General features: G+C 34.4%; 2 protein-coding genes across 2 annotated transcripts in view; both read left to right on the forward strand.

Annotated features, from left to right (window-relative positions):
- Window positions 1–314: 314 nt before the first annotated feature.
- Window positions 315–14,654, forward strand: LOC113507571 (TBC domain-containing protein kinase-like protein). The gene is made up of 13 exons (XM_026890421.1): window positions 315–1,062; window positions 1,644–1,896; window positions 2,218–2,434; window positions 2,928–3,190; window positions 3,765–4,008; window positions 4,542–4,703; window positions 5,148–5,325; window positions 5,694–5,900; window positions 6,362–6,549; window positions 8,591–8,674; window positions 8,756–8,880; window positions 9,552–9,723; window positions 12,311–14,654. The coding sequence occupies exons 1-13, from the start codon at window positions 864–866 to the stop codon at window positions 12,434–12,436; spliced, it is 2,418 nt and encodes an 805-aa protein (XP_026746222.1). The 5' UTR covers window positions 315–863; the 3' UTR covers window positions 12,437–14,654.
- Window positions 14,356–19,372, forward strand: part of LOC113507608 (cyclic AMP response element-binding protein A) — a 121,537-nt gene continuing 116,520 nt past the window's right edge. Inside the window, exon 1 of the mRNA XM_026890469.1 lies at window positions 14,356–14,742. Coding sequence (XP_026746270.1) covers window positions 14,680–14,742 — 63 coding nt within the window. The 5' untranslated portion in view covers window positions 14,356–14,679. The remainder of the gene's footprint in view (window positions 14,743–19,372) is intronic.

Raw genomic sequence — 19,372 nt, forward strand, 5'->3', positions numbered from 1 at the left:
AGGTTGGTGTATCTATTATCTATTCATTTTTTTTTTATGGAATATTTCAAAATGATTTTTCAATATTTTTAATAGGCTCTACGATTTCTTGACCTACGCAGCTATGTAAATAACAGTTTCAATAAATCGGGGTTGGATAATATTCTTTAAAATTACACCTTTGGCTTTTGGAAGACAAAATTTAAAGAGGACTGTAATTAATATAATTATAAAATATAATATATAATATACGTCCAGCAGTGGACTGCTATGGGCTGACATGATGATGATGATGATGATAAAATATAAATGTAAAATAAAAAAGTTGATCAACTAAATTATTGATTTCGAAATAATTAAATACTATCGATAGTTTCGTGTGACGCCGCCATCCCTTTGAAATGTCTATGTCGTCTATGGCGGTTGTCTACCAACTCTACTAAAAACTTGAAACATGGTATTTTAAGAAATATTGATCACATTTATAACATGTGTAATCAATGCGAGGAAATAAATAGGAAAGAAAATGGTTTATTTGTCAGTTTAAGAGGAAAAACCAGAATGTTAGTAGCGTTAATACTAAGTTTGCTTACGTTTACAGTCTAAAAATAGTAAATGAAGTAAAATAAGTCTTTATTTACAAATCGAGATATAGCTAAACGTCAATATCAGCCGTCAGGAAAAGTGTCAGTGTCAGAAACCGGGAAATAATATTTCATTGTATTTGACTCCGCCCCTAAATTTTGACAAATATTTTCAAAACAAAGTTATAATCATTAAAATTTTCTAAAATTTTGTGGTAATAAAATAATAGCAGTGCTTTGTATAGTAAGTTAATAGTGTAATAATAAACAGCCTACTGTTTGTAAAGTCATTACTTGAAAATGTTTCAAGAAAACGAAGATGATTACAAATTTGCGTCTTGTACGTATTTTGCGAGGAATCACCCTGGGGAAATGTGTGGTAGTAATGGTTTACCCCTTACGCCAAGTTCTATAACTATATTGGGGCGAGCTCAGCGCCTACTGACCATAGAACACCCTAACTTATGCACCTATCTCGATGTAATCAGAGGCAAACACGGTACGTTAATTTGATCATTTATGCTGTATTTCAGTTTTCAATTGTTTTTTTTTACTTAAACACATTCATATTCTCATGATTTCAATTTAAGTCAGTACTATCTGTGGAAAAACTGTTTGTTTAATGTGTGGACATCAGATATCGAAATAAATTGCTCATTTAAGATGATTATTTATGTATGTAGCATAGATAATATTTCGTTACTGCTATATAATTATAACTAAACAAACCTTTCACAGTATGCAATCATTCTACTTGTATGTTACAAAAGCTTGCTGTCTGTTTTTCATCTTAAATTTTATAAATAAACTAGCTGTTGCCCGCGACTTCGTCCCCGTGGGTATAAGATATAAGTTATGATTTATACCTGCCCTGTTTTTTTCACATTTTCCATTGTATCTTCGCTCCTATTAGTCGCAGCGTGATGGTATATAGCCTAAAGCCTTCCTCGATAAATGGTCTATTCAACACAAAAATATTTTTTCAATTTGGCCAGTAGTTCCTGAGATTAGCGCGTTCAAACAAACAAACAAACTCTTCAGCTTTATATATTAGTATAAATAATGAACTCTTATTTACAGAAAGAATAATAGTGGTAGCAGAGGTTATAGGCAAATCATTAAAAGAATGTAAAAGTAAGTTTTCATATGAGGAGATAAGTAATATAGGGAAACAAGTAGCTATTGCCCTCAAGTACTTGCACAATCAGGACATAATACATCGCACATTGTCTGATGATAATATATTGGTAGATAACAATGGAAGAGTTAAGCTTTTCAATTATGGCTTGTATTACATGACTGATGCTGGTAGTGAAGTTTCCTTTCCTTTGGGGTAAGTTTTTAATACATCTGTAACTTAGAGAATTTTATGATTGAACTTCCAAACTGTTTTGCAAAAATTTCAAGACTCACTGAATTTAGTTGGATTCTAAAAAATAATATCACAATTTTTGAATAAACACCTCTTATTGTATTTAGTCTAAACTCAAAACCAGAGAAACATTATATTATTGCAAAAATGAGACAGATTTTCAATTTAATCTCAAGATTTTGTATGAAATGAGTTGTGGTATTTCAATTATATTTTACACATGTTTCATTAAAGAATTGCTACCACAATATTCTACTGTTAAAACTAGAACATGAATTTCAGCTTACCAAGATACTTAAGTCCAGAAACAATACTTAATGGTGGTGGTCCAGCAGCCGATGTATGGAGTTATGGTATCATCATACTTGAAATGTGCATTGGAAAACTCTGGAGCAATCTAAAACCTGGCCCTATACTGAGAAGGATACTGACGCTAGTGCATGCTAACAACCCTGCGGAGAGGATAGCTAGAGAACATGATTGCTTTGAACAGTATAAAGTAGGTATTTTTTTTTTATACTTTAGAGCTAATACTATGGAGATGCTATTTTAATGAAACTATGCACTCATTTGTGTTGTATCTCAATATGAAAATGTAAAAATTGTCATTTCTACATTGTCTCGGGTCTGGGTGTTTGTGGTACCTTCGTTGTATCTGAATTCCATAACACAAGTGCTTTAGCAACTTACTTTGGGTTCAGAACAATGTATGTGATGTTGTCCGCATTTATTTATTTATCTTCAAACAGTATGATTATATCAATACATGTATCCAACATGAAGTGTGTATTAACAATTGCTTTGGGTTGTCTGTAATGGTATTAGGTATAACTTGCAAATAAAAATAAAAAGTAATAATAATACCAAAAAAAAATTGATGTTAGCAAATATTTTATCTTTTACTTTGACTTTATGTAGACAATTAGAAAAGTTAAAAAAGTGCATGACATATAAAGTAGTCTCCTATGTACATGTTGATCTTTTTGTTTCAGCAAGTACCAGAAAATCTAAGGAAGGTAATAGAAAAATGTCTTAAAATCTATCCCAGTGAGAGAGCAACATTTAATGATTTAGTTGAGGAACTATCTCAAATGGACTCAAAACAGCTTGTTGAAGTAAAACCAGCTCGAGGTCTGATGGGCTGTAAGCTGCAACACCTTTACCACTGGTGGCAACTGGCTGGAGGCGATATACAAGCAGAATTAAAAAGAAATTGCCTTATAAAGAATAGTCCGCCCATATTGTCAATGCCTATGTAAGTGAAAAGTTTTAGTTGCTTGTGTAGCACGATTTTAGCTTAGTTCAATGAAGTTGAAAAACTTGTTACATAGTAAAATTCTCAGAAATTCATTTCTAATTCCAAAATTTCTTGTCAGTTAACTTTCTTCTGTGTGACAAAAACTTAAAATAATACAATAGAATATAGAGTTAAGTCTCATTCCTACAATAGATACTTTTAGCTGCTGTTTTTGTTAATGGACAAAAAGTTGTTCTGCTTCATCACCATACCTACAGACTAAAAGCATTTTATTGCGAACTTTTGCTGTTAAATATTTAAAAAAAATACTCAACTATCGTGATGATTAAATATTTGATACATGGGTCCATGGAACATCGGCAAAATTCTTGACACTTGAAGAAAAAACATGGGGAATGGGCATAATTATTGACACTTGCAGAAAAAAACGGCTAGTGTAACATAGGCTTCGATAAGCCAAAGGGAACTCCCAAATATTGTCCAGTTCTCCATATAACTAAATGTAAAAATATCTGTTTGTTTGCGTGTTGTATTTGCGGCGGCATAAAAATATATAGTTTACTTTTTACAGAGCGATTCTCTTAGATGGATGCACCATAGGCGGTAAAGATGGCGCCTTATTCGACAGACGGATAGCTAAATATAGCTTAGACTTGCTAAAGTCTCGCCTAAGTCACGTACCGCCTCAAGATTATTACCCTCTCATGCACGAAAGGAAAAAAGAATACGATGCTGTGGCCTTACCAAAGATAATTCGGGAAAGAGACACTGAATATCAGTTTTATAGATTGCTGTGGTTTCAGAGACTCTTGCATGTAAGTATAAGAATTAAAGTTCTGCGAAAATAAACCTTAATGTATTGCAATAAGAGCTATATTCATAATATCTTAACTTATATTGGATCGTAATTGTCGGTTTTCAATTTACAGATGTGCTAAACGTAATTCACTTGAATTCATTCTTTTGTATTGTAAATTATACGTATCTTATATCGGAGTACTTTTTGTTAGTTTCTTATTCTAATAACTGATAGCCGGATTACTCTTTTAGTTTGTTTTTATGTTACTTCTTTTGGTAATTAAATTTGCGAGACGGATGTTAAGCTGAGATCCGTTATAGGCAATCGAAGGTACTGTTTTCATTCTCCAACATTCTTACAATTAACATTCATTCATTAATCCATCATCATCATTCCCCTGCTCTTATCCTAATTATTTTATTTGGGTTCGGCGCATACCTTTCTATCGGATGTCATCCAACAAGAAACACTCTTTGCAGCCATATCGTCTTTTACACAATCTATCCATCGTTCCTTTGGTCATTAATCAATTACCCAATATTTCCCCAGGGCTATCCCTACACAGCGCCGTACATAAGGGCAGAAGCTGAGATCGACATCCCCCCTCTTGTCCGCGGCGACGTATGGGCAGCCCTATTAGGTGTCGTCGGGGATATAGAGGAACAATATGAAAGGATTGATAAGGAAACGCCCACACCTACTGACAGACAGGTGAGACTCTAAACTTTTTTCTTCTATTTTTTCTTAGACGACTCCTGCATTGGATTTTGAACCTTGTGTCGCGCGGGAAACGTTCAAGATACATGCTCCAGCAAAAAGATGCAATTCTATTTACTATCAGGTTACTCATACATGTTTATTTAACTAAGTACCTACTACTACTGTTTCCTGTAGTTTGGGAATTACCTAATGTTTATATTTTATCGGTTTAGAATGATAAATATTTTTAAGCTGATAACAAGTGTTTTGCTGATGACGTTATCAGGAAAAATGTTATGAAATTTCTAATTATCTTATTAAATTGAATGAATAATATTAAATAGTTCACAATCAATATTAACTTATTTATAAGTAGGAAATTTTGATTTGAGACTTTAGGTGATTCACAATTTTGAACCTAACCTGCTCACTCTTAAAGTTGAATTTCCTTGACAGATAGACGTGGATATACCCCGTTGTCACCAATACTGCTGGTTGCTCTGTGGGTCGGCGGGACATCGGACATTAAAGCGGTTGCTCAAAGCCTGGTTGTTAACCAACCCTCAGTACGTTTACTGGCAAGGATTAGACTCGTTGACTGCACCATTCCTATATTTGAACTTCTGTAATGAAGGTTTGTTGATTTTCATTTACTTTAATTTCTGTGGTAATAGCAAAATCGTTTATGAATTTGGAACAGATTTCTACCAGAGTCTTTCTCTAAGCTAAGTTTTGGTTGGCGTCCGTAACCAATACCGGACTCTTACCGAGTCGGCTAGTTATCATTTTTAGCGTTAAGTGTCTATCTAACATCCACAGAAAAATCATCCGCCTTGTGATACCAGATTTCAATACGTAGAATGCAGATTTTCTCACGTACCTTCATATCAAAGAACTTGTGAAAACAAGCAAAATTCTATTCGTTTTTATTCGAAAAGGTTAAAATTAACTAAATGGCTCAAAATAACCTTAATACTAACTTCCAGTTTAATTATCCCACAGCGCGCGCCTTCGCCTGCCTCTCAGCCTTCGTACCAAAGTTCCTTCACAAGTTCTTCCTAAAAGACAACAGCGCTGTGATAAAGGAGTACTTGGCGAAGTTCTGGCAGATGACAGCCTTCCATGAGCCGGAGCTAGCGACACATCTACATGAGATCAACTTTGTTCCAGAGCTGTTTGCTATACCCTGGTTCCTTACTATGTTTTCACGTAAGTAATAAAATAAATTGTTTTATTGTAGATGTCACTGCTGAGCCATTGGTGCTTGTAACGACGCTTTCATAAATAATAGTCATAATAAACCATTAGTCTAGTATAAAACCGACACAGGTCTGGCCGGAAAACTGTTGACTCTTGGCCTATTGGAAACCAATTTAAACATTGAGTTGTGAGTTGGACTTATTGAGTGAATTAGAACAAAAGTCATCGTCCAGAATGTAGTTTTTGGCAAAGTTGGTTTTCTTTACAATATGTAATGAAATTTCATAATTATTTCATTCTTATCTAAGTGCTTCGCTGTATTTGCCCTGCCCTAGATTATTCTGGTTCCAGTGTCGTTAGTTTTTTTATACTGCGTATAACAGTGACCACATTACGCCAATTTAATAGAACAACTGATTTTCTATAATCCTATTAGCTTAACCTTATTTTATCTAACTTTTATTTTACAGACGTATTCCCCTTACACAAGATAGTGCACCTATGGGACGCGCTGCTGGTGGAGGGGCCGGCGTTGCCTCTGTTCATGGGTGTCGGTATACTCAGACAGCTGAGAGACACGTTACTAGCGTCCGGATTCAACGAATGTATTCTACTGTTCTCTGATCTACCAGAAATTGATATTGGGGAGTGTGTTAAGGTTTGTACACTTTAATATCTCGAGAGAAGTGAAATAAGTACGTTTCTTTTGAATATGTAAATAAATATCAAGTATATTCTGTCGTTAAAATGATTATGTACCATTACGATATACTATTGTCCATTTTCCTGAGTGGCCTTACTAGTTATGGTACCTAAGCAGCCTTTTCATGCGATACATTAGTAGCGAAGGTGACGCAGCAGATCCTCATCTCATCCTAAAAAACGCCTAATTATAAAATGTTCACTTTATGAGTGAAGAGATTTTCATAAAACGATGCTTAGCCCAAAAGTCGCCCTTATAAATTGTATTATATAGTATATCTTGCCTATTTTTGTCATTGTAGATAGCAGAATATACAAACAAATGTAACAAAAAAAAACGACACTCCTCACTTCCCATACATGTAACATTTACACTAAAAAGAACATACGAAGATTCAATTCTCGCTTTAAAAAAAATATTTCAACATAAATGAAAAACTCCATCTTCAAAATTCATCAATCACTTTTTATTGACGCACAAAAGACCACAAATACACGTCTTCCATACAGTAACGATCACAACTGCATTGACCTTCGTGACATTGACATTGTTGAGTGTGTCAAGGGCGCTTAACAATGGCCAATCCTTAACGTAATTTCACCGATATTAGGTACTGAAAGACTGTTTTGCCTTGACATGATTTTCTTGGTACTTGGTAGTTACATCTTTACCGTCGTTTTTGTACTGTTTGAGGTATTACATACGGAAATGATCGAAGGTTTATTTTGGTATAAGGGGAGGGGGGGGGGTTTCGGAAGTTAACCTGTTTTTGATATTTTTGTCTGAGCGTGAAAGAGAAGGCATGATACTTTGAAGTATCATGCATTCTCTTTCTTTAAGGCCTTTTGGTTTTGTGGTGATAGTATTTAGAAATATCTCAGTGTGTTTTACCTTTCCTACTACTGATAATACAGTCTTTTCTTAGTTGGAGAATAGATGGCGCCCTGTAAAAGCTGTAGCATATTATTAATAATTAATTATTGATACTTTAGTACTCATTATTAAATGATGTAACGGTTTACTCACGCGTATTTATCGGGGTAGCCCGACTAGTTTCGGACCCAACCGGAGTCCTTAATCATGAGCAGACGCGGCGGGGTCGCGAGCCTAAACCGCATATGCGGGAGTAAACCGTTACATCATTTAATAATGAATCAGTCCCACGATAGTTATTATAAAAACTTTAGTGCTCAGTCGACAGTTGGTCTAAAAGAAGTTTCATTCTTCTTCCTATCATTGTGTAGTTAATAAGTCTGTTCACTGCACAGTTAGTTAAAGTGCCCATTGAGTTAAAGAACCATGTAAATGTAGGACACTAATTATCACTTCTCCATAAAAAAGCAACAGATGTTCTCTGCTTTGTTTTTCACATTTAAGTGTGAAGAATGTACTCTCAATATCGGATCCGGATCATTTTAGAATACGACCTTTTAGCGGTTGTTATCAAATCATTAGAATTGATGACTTCGCGGTTACTGAAATAGAACTTCATGGAAAATCATTGTCAATCGTGTTAATTTTTAGCTTGAATTTGAGGTCAATGGCCATCGTTTTATTTATATTTATTGGCGTGAAAATAACTTATATTAATCGGTGTTATAATTGGGTATAAAAAAATCGAATTCGCAGATTTTCTTTTACCTCGTAATTACCAAATTAAGATGATAGAGTTAGTTTAAATCTCGGGTGACGTCTGTTTACAGTGCACAACTGTCAAATTTATTAGCCCGCACTTACATGCTTCCATCTTTAATATTGAAAAAAAATACGATTCGAATAAAATGAACAAATATTTTCGAAAAGTTCTTATTTAGGAAAGTCAATTAATTTGATTCAATTACAACTAAGGAACTATTAATTACAAAAGGCTGTTTCACAGCGATTTAGATGTATTTAAATTTTTTGAATAATTATGTTCGTTAAGTTTTATTTATTTAAATACTTACACCTATCATTATTTTAGCTTTTATGTTTAAAACGCAATATTTTTCAACAGGAATCAATAGAGATGTGTCGCAGTTCACCGCGAAGTATAAGTTATAGACGGTTTACGAATGAGTCTGCAGTAAAGGATCCTATGGTAAGTAAACCATACAAATTAGTTATTATATTGAATTAAGACGTTATCTGAACGTTAATAAAACTTGACTGTTGTTTTCAGGATATAGTTGAAATACCAATGGAAGTATTATTCACGGAAATAAGTCCTAGAATCAATTTGTCTGATTTCTTCTCGCTGATATGCCAAGATAAATGCTGTGTCATTGACATAAGGTCTAATTTGCTGTGAGTATAATTTTTATTGTATTGTTGTTTGTAATCATTTTCCCTTTACCTTTTTTTCTATATTTTTTTTTCATAAAAACTGCTTCGTACTGATGCCCTTTGCCTGTCCTATCTAGATATTTCTTCATTGACCTTGTTGGAAAAAATGTGACTGAATTGATTTTTTAACTCTTTATCTCAACGGTAGACGGTAATAAAATGTAGTCCTTCAGTAGTTTATGAACTATATTATTAGTTGACTTGATAATTACCGATCCTTTTGCTTAGACTAAATGAAGTCAGAAATAGTGTAAAGTGTAATCTGTTGGATTTATTTTGGATATCTACGTGGACACTGAGGACCAATCTGTAAAGAGCTGACCATTTTTCTGAAGACAGACCATTCAAATCAGTACCTATTCATATACAAGTTATGCAACCTTAGAAAAGATTTTTTTATAGATGTTACAAACAATATATTATTATACTTGCATAGTTTTAAATAAGGGTATAAATATTTTATAGTATAGAACGAAAATAGGAAATTATTATATTGCAAAAAGTTTAATTACAAAAAACGAATAAAAATATAAACTGACTGAATGTCAAGTTAAAATTGGTCGTTTAAATAGTAGTATCGCAGACAGAAAAACGCCAACAGCTGTTACAAAGTTCAATTTTCTTTTTCATAGTTACGAGAAGAGCTGTATAGACGGCAGTATAAACGTGCCATACAGCGGCGTCCACCTCGGACAACACGAGCTCAGGGCGCTCGGCCTCCACCCACAGCGGGTGCTACAAGAAGCCATCAAACTCAAGAAGGTTGTAGTCGTCGCCTCTGCCCAGGAAGAGACCGCGCAATTAGTAAGTATTTTGAGTTTTAGTTCCTTGATTTGTCCATAGATGGCGTTATAGGATGAAACAATAACATTTTGTTTCGACCTATTTACCTAAAATTAAAAATACCTTTGTAGTAGGGAACCCAATCTTTGTGTCGCTTGGGTTTCACATGCTTGAGACACCCAGACCCAACGCACCGCTTGTTTAACTCTCGTATCGCGCTCAGTAGGTTTGGTAGGATGACCTATAATGATTCGGCTTACAACGTTTGCAGCTAACGATTGTGATTAACTCTAAACGTCAACATATAAGTCCGTTTAGACCTTTGATCAATGTAATTGGCTTATATATAGTTTTCATCAGTTCTCAATTTATTAAATTTTGCAAATCACCTGTTCGTTTGCCAGATGTTGTGATTATTCTGTTAATTTCTGTATTTTTTTACGATCGTTAATTGATCGGTTGTTTTGAAGGCTAAACTGGTTAATTTGTTTTCGTTAACTTAAGAGACGGCTTTCCTCGTCAACGAGAAGAAATTTTAAGTTTAGGTTTTTTATCTTTGTTTTCTTTGTGTGCTATTGATCTGTAACTTACTGCTATGCGGTGGTTTCACATGCTTCCTTTTACAAACCTTTTCGTTCTTTCGTTTTTTATTTACCTAAATCTGACCCTTCTGTCTATATTAGAACAAGTCAACTTAGTCCGACTTCCCTTTTCCTATTGAGATGAAATTTTGCACGCATTACTAATGCGCGACCATGCACTAGTATGAAATGTGAAGATCACAGGAACTCGGCAATCAAAGTGGCAAACTTTAGAGACCTACTAAACCGATAAATAACAAACCGACTAGTGTTTTGTCCTAGATCATATCCTTCTAGTATGTATGTTACTAGTATTTACTAGTATATGTTACTCTTTCACGCAAAAAAACACTGCAGGAACTGCAGAATAGTTGTAATTTATATTCAATTATTTTTTATTATCTCATTCTAACTGTGTAGTCGCGTGTGTTATTTAGAGTATTATAATTAATTAATTCCTACATTTACCTTAATAATAATATAATTCGTTTACATACCGTATAATGCATGTTTAAAATAACGAAGGCACGCGAATAATTTATATCCTGTAATTAATTAACATCGCTTAAAATACATACACCGAAATATTGGGTACACAGATAGTTTACAAACGGGATAGTTTTATGTTCTTGTTGCATTATTTAATATTAGTAGCAGGCTTGCCCGCGGTCATCAGCTAGTAAACACATATAAAACTTGCACTTAAGTTATAATTATAAGTTAAGTTCATTTTGAAGTTTATTAAGTTCATTTTGAAGTAAACCACTCATTTTAAATTACTTACCTTACAACAGTATTAATATTGTTTTGATACAACCTTTACATAAAGTATTTCAAAAATTAAAACAAGATCTGCAGAACAGGTCTTGGCAACACGAATATATAAAAATAAAATATGGATGCTTGTACATTTAAATCGACTATAACTGGCCAGGCTGTGTAATCATTACGTTAACCTATTTCGTTAAGTAAATGTTAAGCGTAAGTATTAAATATTACCTACTTTGTAAAATTCTACTGGTTTTAAATGAAAATATAATTTTATGGCTTTAGAATGTAACTCAATCGCGTAGAATCATTGGGCTGTAAATAGTATATATTCCTCTGAGCGCTAATTCTAATAAGCAATTATAGTAAAAGTGATGTCACTCGTTGAAAAAGATTTTCCAGAAATTTCCATACATTTTAGCAATAGGGAATCATTCCGTCAGTTAGATATCTAATTGGATGAGTATTTTTGTTTTATAAAATATAATACAAGATAAAAAATATGGTAAAACATGGAAGTGGAGGCTAATTACGTCATTTCTCGGTAAAAGGATATTGAATACGTCAAACGAGATTTAATTTTTTTTTGTTTACGCGGCCAAACCATATACGCATCCGATTTTTTTTGGACTAATAAGGTTTTTAGTCAAACACCCGATTGGATCGTCGCTCTATGTATATCTTAAATAACCTTAGTAAAAATGATAGTGAACTTTTTCTGTTCTGCCTTAAATTAATTAATAACTAACGACTGACAGAGAAATTTTTAAAACTAATTAAAGAAAGGAGAAATATAATTAACTAACACTAACAATTATGATGTTGTGCAATTGACTTATCTAATTATTGTGGTTTGGACGAATGAAAAGCAATTAAAAACTGGTTTGCCGAGGAAAATATGAACAAACTTCAAATGACATATTCATTGAAGCTATAGCTTTGGCTTTCAAAGAGATAACATGTTGTAGCAATTTTAATATGGTAACAATTTGTCAAAACAGAAACAGACTGCTGATTACAATTTTGGGTGGAAACACAATTTCTCGTTTACCAATCATCTTGGTTTTTTTCCTAAGGAATTAGGACGCAGAACTAGCATTTGTGGGTCACACAAATGGTTTTCCTACCCTTGTTCCACTCGGGATTCTTGATCTATTCCACTCGACTATCCTTGCAGTTAGGGTTTAATTTAAACTCGATGTACATAGGATTGTTTTAACAACAAAATACTAGATATCACATTAATATTTTTGTTGCAGTTCAGCGATTACCTGGTAAAGTGCAACGTGCCAAAGGTGTGTATTCTCCACGGAGGAATATCAGCGTTACTGACACACGTGCCTTCACTCTTCACCGTTCCACCCAAGAGGAATGGTCATAAGTAGATATTATATTGTAGCTATCAGTTATCAGTGTACTCCAAACGTCTTACAGCTGAGCCCCAATTCTAGTATTTACAATCGCAGATGAATTAATTGAAATGGGATTAAATTGGCACTATTCGTATTGTTCTAATCATTCCAACACAATGATTCTAAATTCAGTACGGGGCGAAACGCTCACGATCAATACAGAATTTCAAAAATTCTAAAGAGAATAGGAACAGTCCATCCATTTGCCAGTCATTCATCGGCCATTGTAAATAACAGAATCGTCGACCTGGATTTTTTCTGTAGTGCGAGCGAGACACTGCTATGTGAAGTCTAGTGCGTTTCGCTTACACAACAGTATGTTCTGAAGGCTTACTCCCGTAACTGGTTTAATTCTATTTATGATTTTGATTCGGGTTCGGGTTCCTATCGGACCAAACCAAGATCGAGTGGCGAAGCAGTATTATCAGTGTCGTCAGCTGTCATTCAAGCGTAGTTGCAACTCTTGCCACTGCACCAATTTGCGCTTGTGTCCGGGGTACAGAATTCCAACTCGATTCTGTCGGGAGTAAGTCTACTACATGCTCTGGATTTAAATTACGTGTTCATAAAAACCTAATTATAAACTGCTGAAATACGAAGAAAAATGTTTAAACCAGACAATTGCCGGTTGCGTAAAAGTTCGGATTACAAAGAGAGTTAGCATTTGGCCTAATATTAATTTACGTCCACTACATGAAAGTGGACCTCGTCACTTCTTTACGTGACCGACAAGCAGCTACCATGGCTTAACCAGAGCAGGAAAACCCAAAAAAGTTTTTGTCAATTTTCTACGATTTTGTAAACTTTATAAAAAATATAGCGTAGCCAAAACCGTAGCGGTTTATTTGAACATTGTGATCGATTGAATGTCGTATTGCGTATTTTTGTTATTTCCACTTTTTTTGATCACGAAATGAGAGTATTTGGCGTACTGTGGCAGACTTTTTATACACCATAAATAAATAAAAATGTTTATTAAGCAATATTGTGATTCTAATCACACTAACGGTTTCAGTATATTTCTTTTACATTGATTTTCTTTTAATTAAACTTCAGTGTTTTTCATAGGATGAAAGTATGGTATGCGTTTTGTGTAACTGTCTCTATAAGCTGTACCTACGATTTTTGGCTCCTTATTAAATGAATAAAAACATCTGAAATCGCTAGTGTGGCAAGAAAAACAAAAGAGTTCAATGAGTCTGATTGATCGAAAATGTAGCATATTAGAGCATGTTTATTAAATTTATGTTATGATCTGAAGGTAGATTTAAGTAGACTTATTTTTATAGTTTTATATTATTTAATGTGTAGATTTGAAGTCATTAATGTTGAAGTAGGAAACAAAGTTAAGTATGTATTTTTATTTTATGTGCATTCCATTAGTAAGTGTGGTTTTCAATTACATACTGTATATAATGTGTATACGTATAGTATCTTCGATTATTACCACATATAAGATTAAAGTCGGCCACATCTAACATTTTATACGTACTTCTTATTTTACATTTATACAATTAATAACAAATCTGATCATAAAACTAATAGAAGACAGATTTTTGTCTCACTAAATATTTTAATGGAATAAGCTATTTATACACATTACACATGTACGGTACTGCTACGAATTTATTTAATAAACATTATGAACGTTTATTGTTTGTTATTGGTCCAGTGCTGCGATGTGAATTCCCACGGCTTCATCTCTCGACTGGCTTGCACTTGATTGAGTGATAAGTACCCACATAATTACAGGCGTATTGTCGTGTGGGCAGCCCCCTAACGGCGAGTGACGTTTTTACCCCCTATCATGTTATGAATGAGAGGTTCGTGCCGCCGCCCGGGGAGGGGAGGGGAGGGGCGCGGGCCGGCGACGCCGCTCTCGCATTCGCCGGCCGTACCTCGCCGCGAGTGTGTGTATTGTCTGCGCTCAGCATTTTCATAACATTCCTCGCGTGAAGTGAAACTTTATAAAAAAATATTTCGTTCCAATAACAAATGGGCGTCGATAGTGAAACGTAAACTTGTGATGATGCACAGTGCTCTGTGAGGATTGCGTCGTCTGACAGTTGGTAATAGTGCAGTTTGCATTCTTGCCGAGTTCCGCCCGCTCGGAAGAGGACAGTTAAAGAGTGACAGTTTGCTGTGTTTTGTGCGAGTTTTTCTCGAGGAAGTTCACTGTGTTTTGGTCGGAGGCCGTCGTGAACACCGGCCCCGACATGGAGGGTTACTTCGACATCTCTAACGATCTGAAGGACGTCTGGGAGGCGGACATTGACCCGGTGAGTTGACCTTCATTGATATCTGTTATCGCTTTATTGCGACAATTCGATCTAATTAGGAATCTGCTAACACCGTAAAAAAAGTGCGGTGTTATTAGTAACGCCTAAAGTGATTGCAACACAAGTTTGAATGTTATAGTCCAACCAACTTCCATTCATGTCGAAACAATCGCTGAACAATACGCGCGTAAAGAAAAAGTTTGCAACTCGCGTACCTCGGTTGCACGAATATACCTATACGTACCATCATAAAACTAGTATGAAAGTTTGCATTGATAGCGTTGATAACGCTCTCCATGTAGGTATGTTGTAGCCTTGTTTATAATAACGCACGGAGTTTCCTGCAGTTTTAATTAGTCCGCCCACCGCAATTTTCCTTAAATAAATTGTGAACAGAGGTGATCTTGTTCTTATAACTTTCTAATAGCGACAACCCTGATATTCTAGAAATTTGTGAGAGAATATAGAGCGTCATGCCTAAGTATGTGCGCAAACTTTCGTTTGTAGTGTTGATAAACTGTGACTGAATCACATTTCAATCGCTGTTCGGTGGTACGATGGTAATTAAATCAACAGTAGGTGCACCATGCAAGCAACTGTTAATATTCTCAAGACAAATGTATGTTGAATTATTCTGAATCGAAACATAGGTGTTAGCAATACTTGAATCTAGAATGTTCTCCAATTTCGTTATGTAAAAATCATCATGAAAGCTTCGATTAGATTTATATCGGCAGTTCAGTCATGCTTAATAAGGATTTAATTAAGACCTGCTTATGTTCTGCAAGAGGGAAGCCAGTTTTAGTATTTTGTAGGTGCAAGATTGCAAACTGTAAAACCTGTTTTGATGAATAATTAACATTTTTCGTGTTATAATGAGGAATTTACGGCTAATTGTCCGTCGTTCGGACTTTAATCGGTGATACGAGTGCACACATTGTTAATGATACAGATGGTGCTATCATTGTTATCATAACATTATTATATGCGTGAAGGGCCGGATGAACGGTGCATGTAGTTAAATATTTTAAGTTGTCTACCATCGCTTGGCTGATTGTACAACCGTTGTTTAAATTAATCTGCAGTCTTGGATCATTTTGTTTTGGGCATTTTCCCGGTGCCTAGACAAAATACAAATACGTTTTTTTTTAAGTGACAAGACTTGTTCGTCTATTTGTATTGGTACTCCAATAGGATAATGAGGATAATTCTGAACTAAATTGACGCTAAACGTACGTTAGATTGTTTGCTTGTTTATCGTTATCACACTGTTATCAGTTACTATAATTTGTATTGATCTTTAAACATGTTTATTATTTTAACTTGGACTATTTATCATTTTATCGCGTCCTATCTTACACATTTTCGAAATTAGATTAGCATATTTTTTAATACCTTAATTTTTTACTAATTATTTCTGGCTTTTTTTGGCCAATTATGTGAAGATACTTAAAAGGCGAAACTTAAGAGTGACTCCTCAATAATATTAAAATACCTCGTACGCTTAAATTCCTGATAAAAACCGGAAACAGTCAATTAGGTACTATTTAATGAATGAATCTATTCACATCACATGTAGATATGAAGCTATTTGTCAGTCGCATAGTTTAATAATCCAACGGCATATTTATATGGATAAGGGTCGCTTATAAAAACTTGGGCTGAACACAAAATACCTGAGCCTGATAACAGGTACGGCACGCGGCGCTACGGGTGGACTCCACATTTTTTTTATAGTTTTTTTTTTAATTGGAATATTGTTAAAGCAAGTTTTGATTTTAAAATATTTTATTTTCTTATATTATTTTCTTACTGGCTTCCGTCGAATATCATAGTCTTCTCTCTAGGTTTTGAGACTTGCCAATAAGAAAAAGATTGGCTGGACAGAAAAAGATTGTAGTTTCTTTTTTAAATCGTTTCTGAATAAAAAATAAGGAAGAAACTATCATATGTCGTACAATTTTCAGTCTGCCAGTCTGCCCAAATTGTTGAAACAGTTCAATAGCACTGCCACTGTTACCCAATCTACATACGCCTTATTTATATGCTAAACGTGTACCTCAAGTCCTGTCTCTTACGGTTGGAGAATTTTTAATATTAGACTGTAATCATCAAAGGGTTCATCAGAGTAAGGCTCAACTTGTAATATGTCTAGGCCTATCGTAGTTTACTGACGCTCTTTCGCGCACTTTTGAAGCAATAATTCTTTAAGTAATCAAATATATCCTTGTATTGTGATGAAAATGTGCCTCTATATGGAAAGACACTTACGCCATAGTAAAGCCATGAAGGTTTAACTATATCATTACCGTGTTTACGCCGAAGAATGGGACATTTACCGGCCATTATTAATACAATATGCCATAAACGTATGTACTGCGCACAAAAAAAGAACGCGAGAAAAAAGTTTTCATTTGTTTTTTGCTTGTTCTACACTATTGATCTTTATAGGTTTTATTCAGTTTTGTCCATATATGGGTATAGCTTCGACCACGTGGAACGTAGTGTTTTGTTTGAAAGTGCAAATTACATTGATGATGCTAGGTGTTGAAGGGAAAAAATGTTATCATTTCCATTTGTAGGTGATCGCTGGAAAATAGTCGTGTATTTACAAAAAAAATGTACCTAATGGGTAATGTATCGTAAGATTTATGGACGAACCCTGGACTTACACTTCTTACTTTTTATCTTACCTGAATCAATAAATTTTAATTATTAAAGAGTTGAGGGTAAAAGAACTTATCGTCGATTCCCGAATCTAAATGACACATCACACTAGCAAATTTTCTTTGATCGTAGTTAATTTCGGAAATATTTATAATTGTAAAAAAAAACTATTTCACGCAACGAAACATTTATGACAATTAACAATTTCTAGTTTCCTAAACTAAATCTAATTCATGTAATGCAAATCTAGTTATTAAGCACAATAATTCAGTCTTATCCTGTCATCACATAAAAAGGTACAACAAAAATCATTTATGTAGCATGAAGCATCCCATTAATCATTAAATTAATGACTAGTGTTAATATTCAGTAGATGGTATTCGGTTTACGATGTAACCATAACTAAATATTATTTATTTCTGTAGCCTCTGTTTATTTTTTTATGTTAAGTCGTTCTTTAATGGTAAATGACAGAAGCATAAAACCTTCATTTCAATACACAAGCTTAACATAAAAGTACTATACCGACCATTAGCGTGCCATAGCAAACAGTAACGACGAGTCTTGGTAAACCAACAATTTTGTTTTGTTTCTTCACCGCCTCAAAATTCGTGGGTTATTTTTTGGGAAAGGTCATTAAGACTAGAATCACCTGTAACCCGTTTTGTGCTATGCGGTGACGTCACGCTTGGCTGTTAATGGTAGCCCGGCTGAGTTGCGGAGATTATTTGCATGCGTTCGTTTGTTGGGTGCGTGAGCGCTTCCTCATTCGGTCAGGTTGGCGGGGCGTATTTCTTATGGCTCTCGGCGTACGGTATAGTATGGTGCGACGACCTGGTGCGTTGAACCAAGGGGCCCGGCGCCGCAGGTGCTTTTTTATTAATATTAACTTGTTCGTTCATTATGATGGACAGCAAGTGCTAGTTAGTAGTATTGGCGGATACGTTTTATGTCTTGTAAGACCATTAAAAAGTTTTCACGTTCTTACATATTACATTTGACACTTATACTCAAAGAACTTTGGTGTAGTTAAACTTAAATCTCAGTAATATTATTTGCCTATAAAACCATTCACGCTAAATATGCAAATAATCTAAAGAAAAATTCTAATCGAATGCAAATTGAGCAAGTTCTCTGCTTACGTAACCTATTTCAGGGACCTTTTTCTAGAATCTGTCTTGAGCTCACTAAGTTTTCAACTAATTTAAATATTAATACAAAACGTAATTGAATTAAAAATATTCACTCTTTTTAAAAGTAAAAAATGTTTGGTAGGTACCGTAGTATAATAGCATAGTTTTTTTTAAGAACAAAAACGTACTCAATTCTGCAGTAAAAAAAATGAGTCTCTTTATAGTTTATAGTTTTAATAGTTTAAAAAGAAGCTATAAAATCGGTTCATCCAGTCCAAAGTACTGACATAACAAACGAAATATAGAGAAAAGTTGAGATCCTCCTCCTTCTCGAAATCTTTTGAAAAACTGTCCAAATTTCTGTCAGAGTTTTTGGTGATCTGTGACTCGTATTGTTTTATGAATGCAGTAGCACCTACCTACCACTACTGCCTTTATAAAACCACTCATAAGTATGGCTGCTCTTAAAATTTCTTACAATTTAACTTTAAAAATAAAACATACATATTTTTCAATAAACAACCCAGTTACCGTTCACATAATATATTCATGTAACAGTGTGTTATACAATTTCTAATTAAGCATTTTACAGTTAGATAATAAAATTACATTTACCTGTTTCATTGAAGTTTGTTGTTCATTTGGTAGTACATATTATCTAGTAAGGTTGGTACTACTTATATCCTGATTCCAAAACTGTCAGCTGACGTCCGGTCCGGTTTCCGACTGTGCGTCATTTCTTTTACTTAACTTGATCATAATAGGGTTGGCAATTTTCGAAAGTTAAAAGTTATAAATCAAAAGTTTTTCTGTTGCAATGTAAAAGCATC

This window comes from Trichoplusia ni, chromosome 2 (assembly GCF_003590095.1).
Source record: "Trichoplusia ni isolate ovarian cell line Hi5 chromosome 2, tn1, whole genome shotgun sequence".
NCBI lineage: Eukaryota > Metazoa > Arthropoda > Insecta > Lepidoptera > Noctuidae > Trichoplusia > Trichoplusia ni.

Bases quoted from the DNA above. Each gene is read 5' to 3' on its own strand.
- LOC113507571 (XM_026890421.1), top strand. From the start codon at position 864: ATGTTTCAAGAAAACGAAGATGATTACAAATTTGCGTCTTGTACGTAT. The intron at 4,009-4,541 runs GTAAGTATAAGA...ATATTTCCCCAG, and splicing joins GGTTTCAGAGACTCTTGCAT to GGCTATCCCTACACAGCGCC. The intron at 8,675-8,755 runs GTAAGTAAACCA...TGTTGTTTTCAG, and splicing joins CTGCAGTAAAGGATCCTATG to GATATAGTTGAAATACCAAT.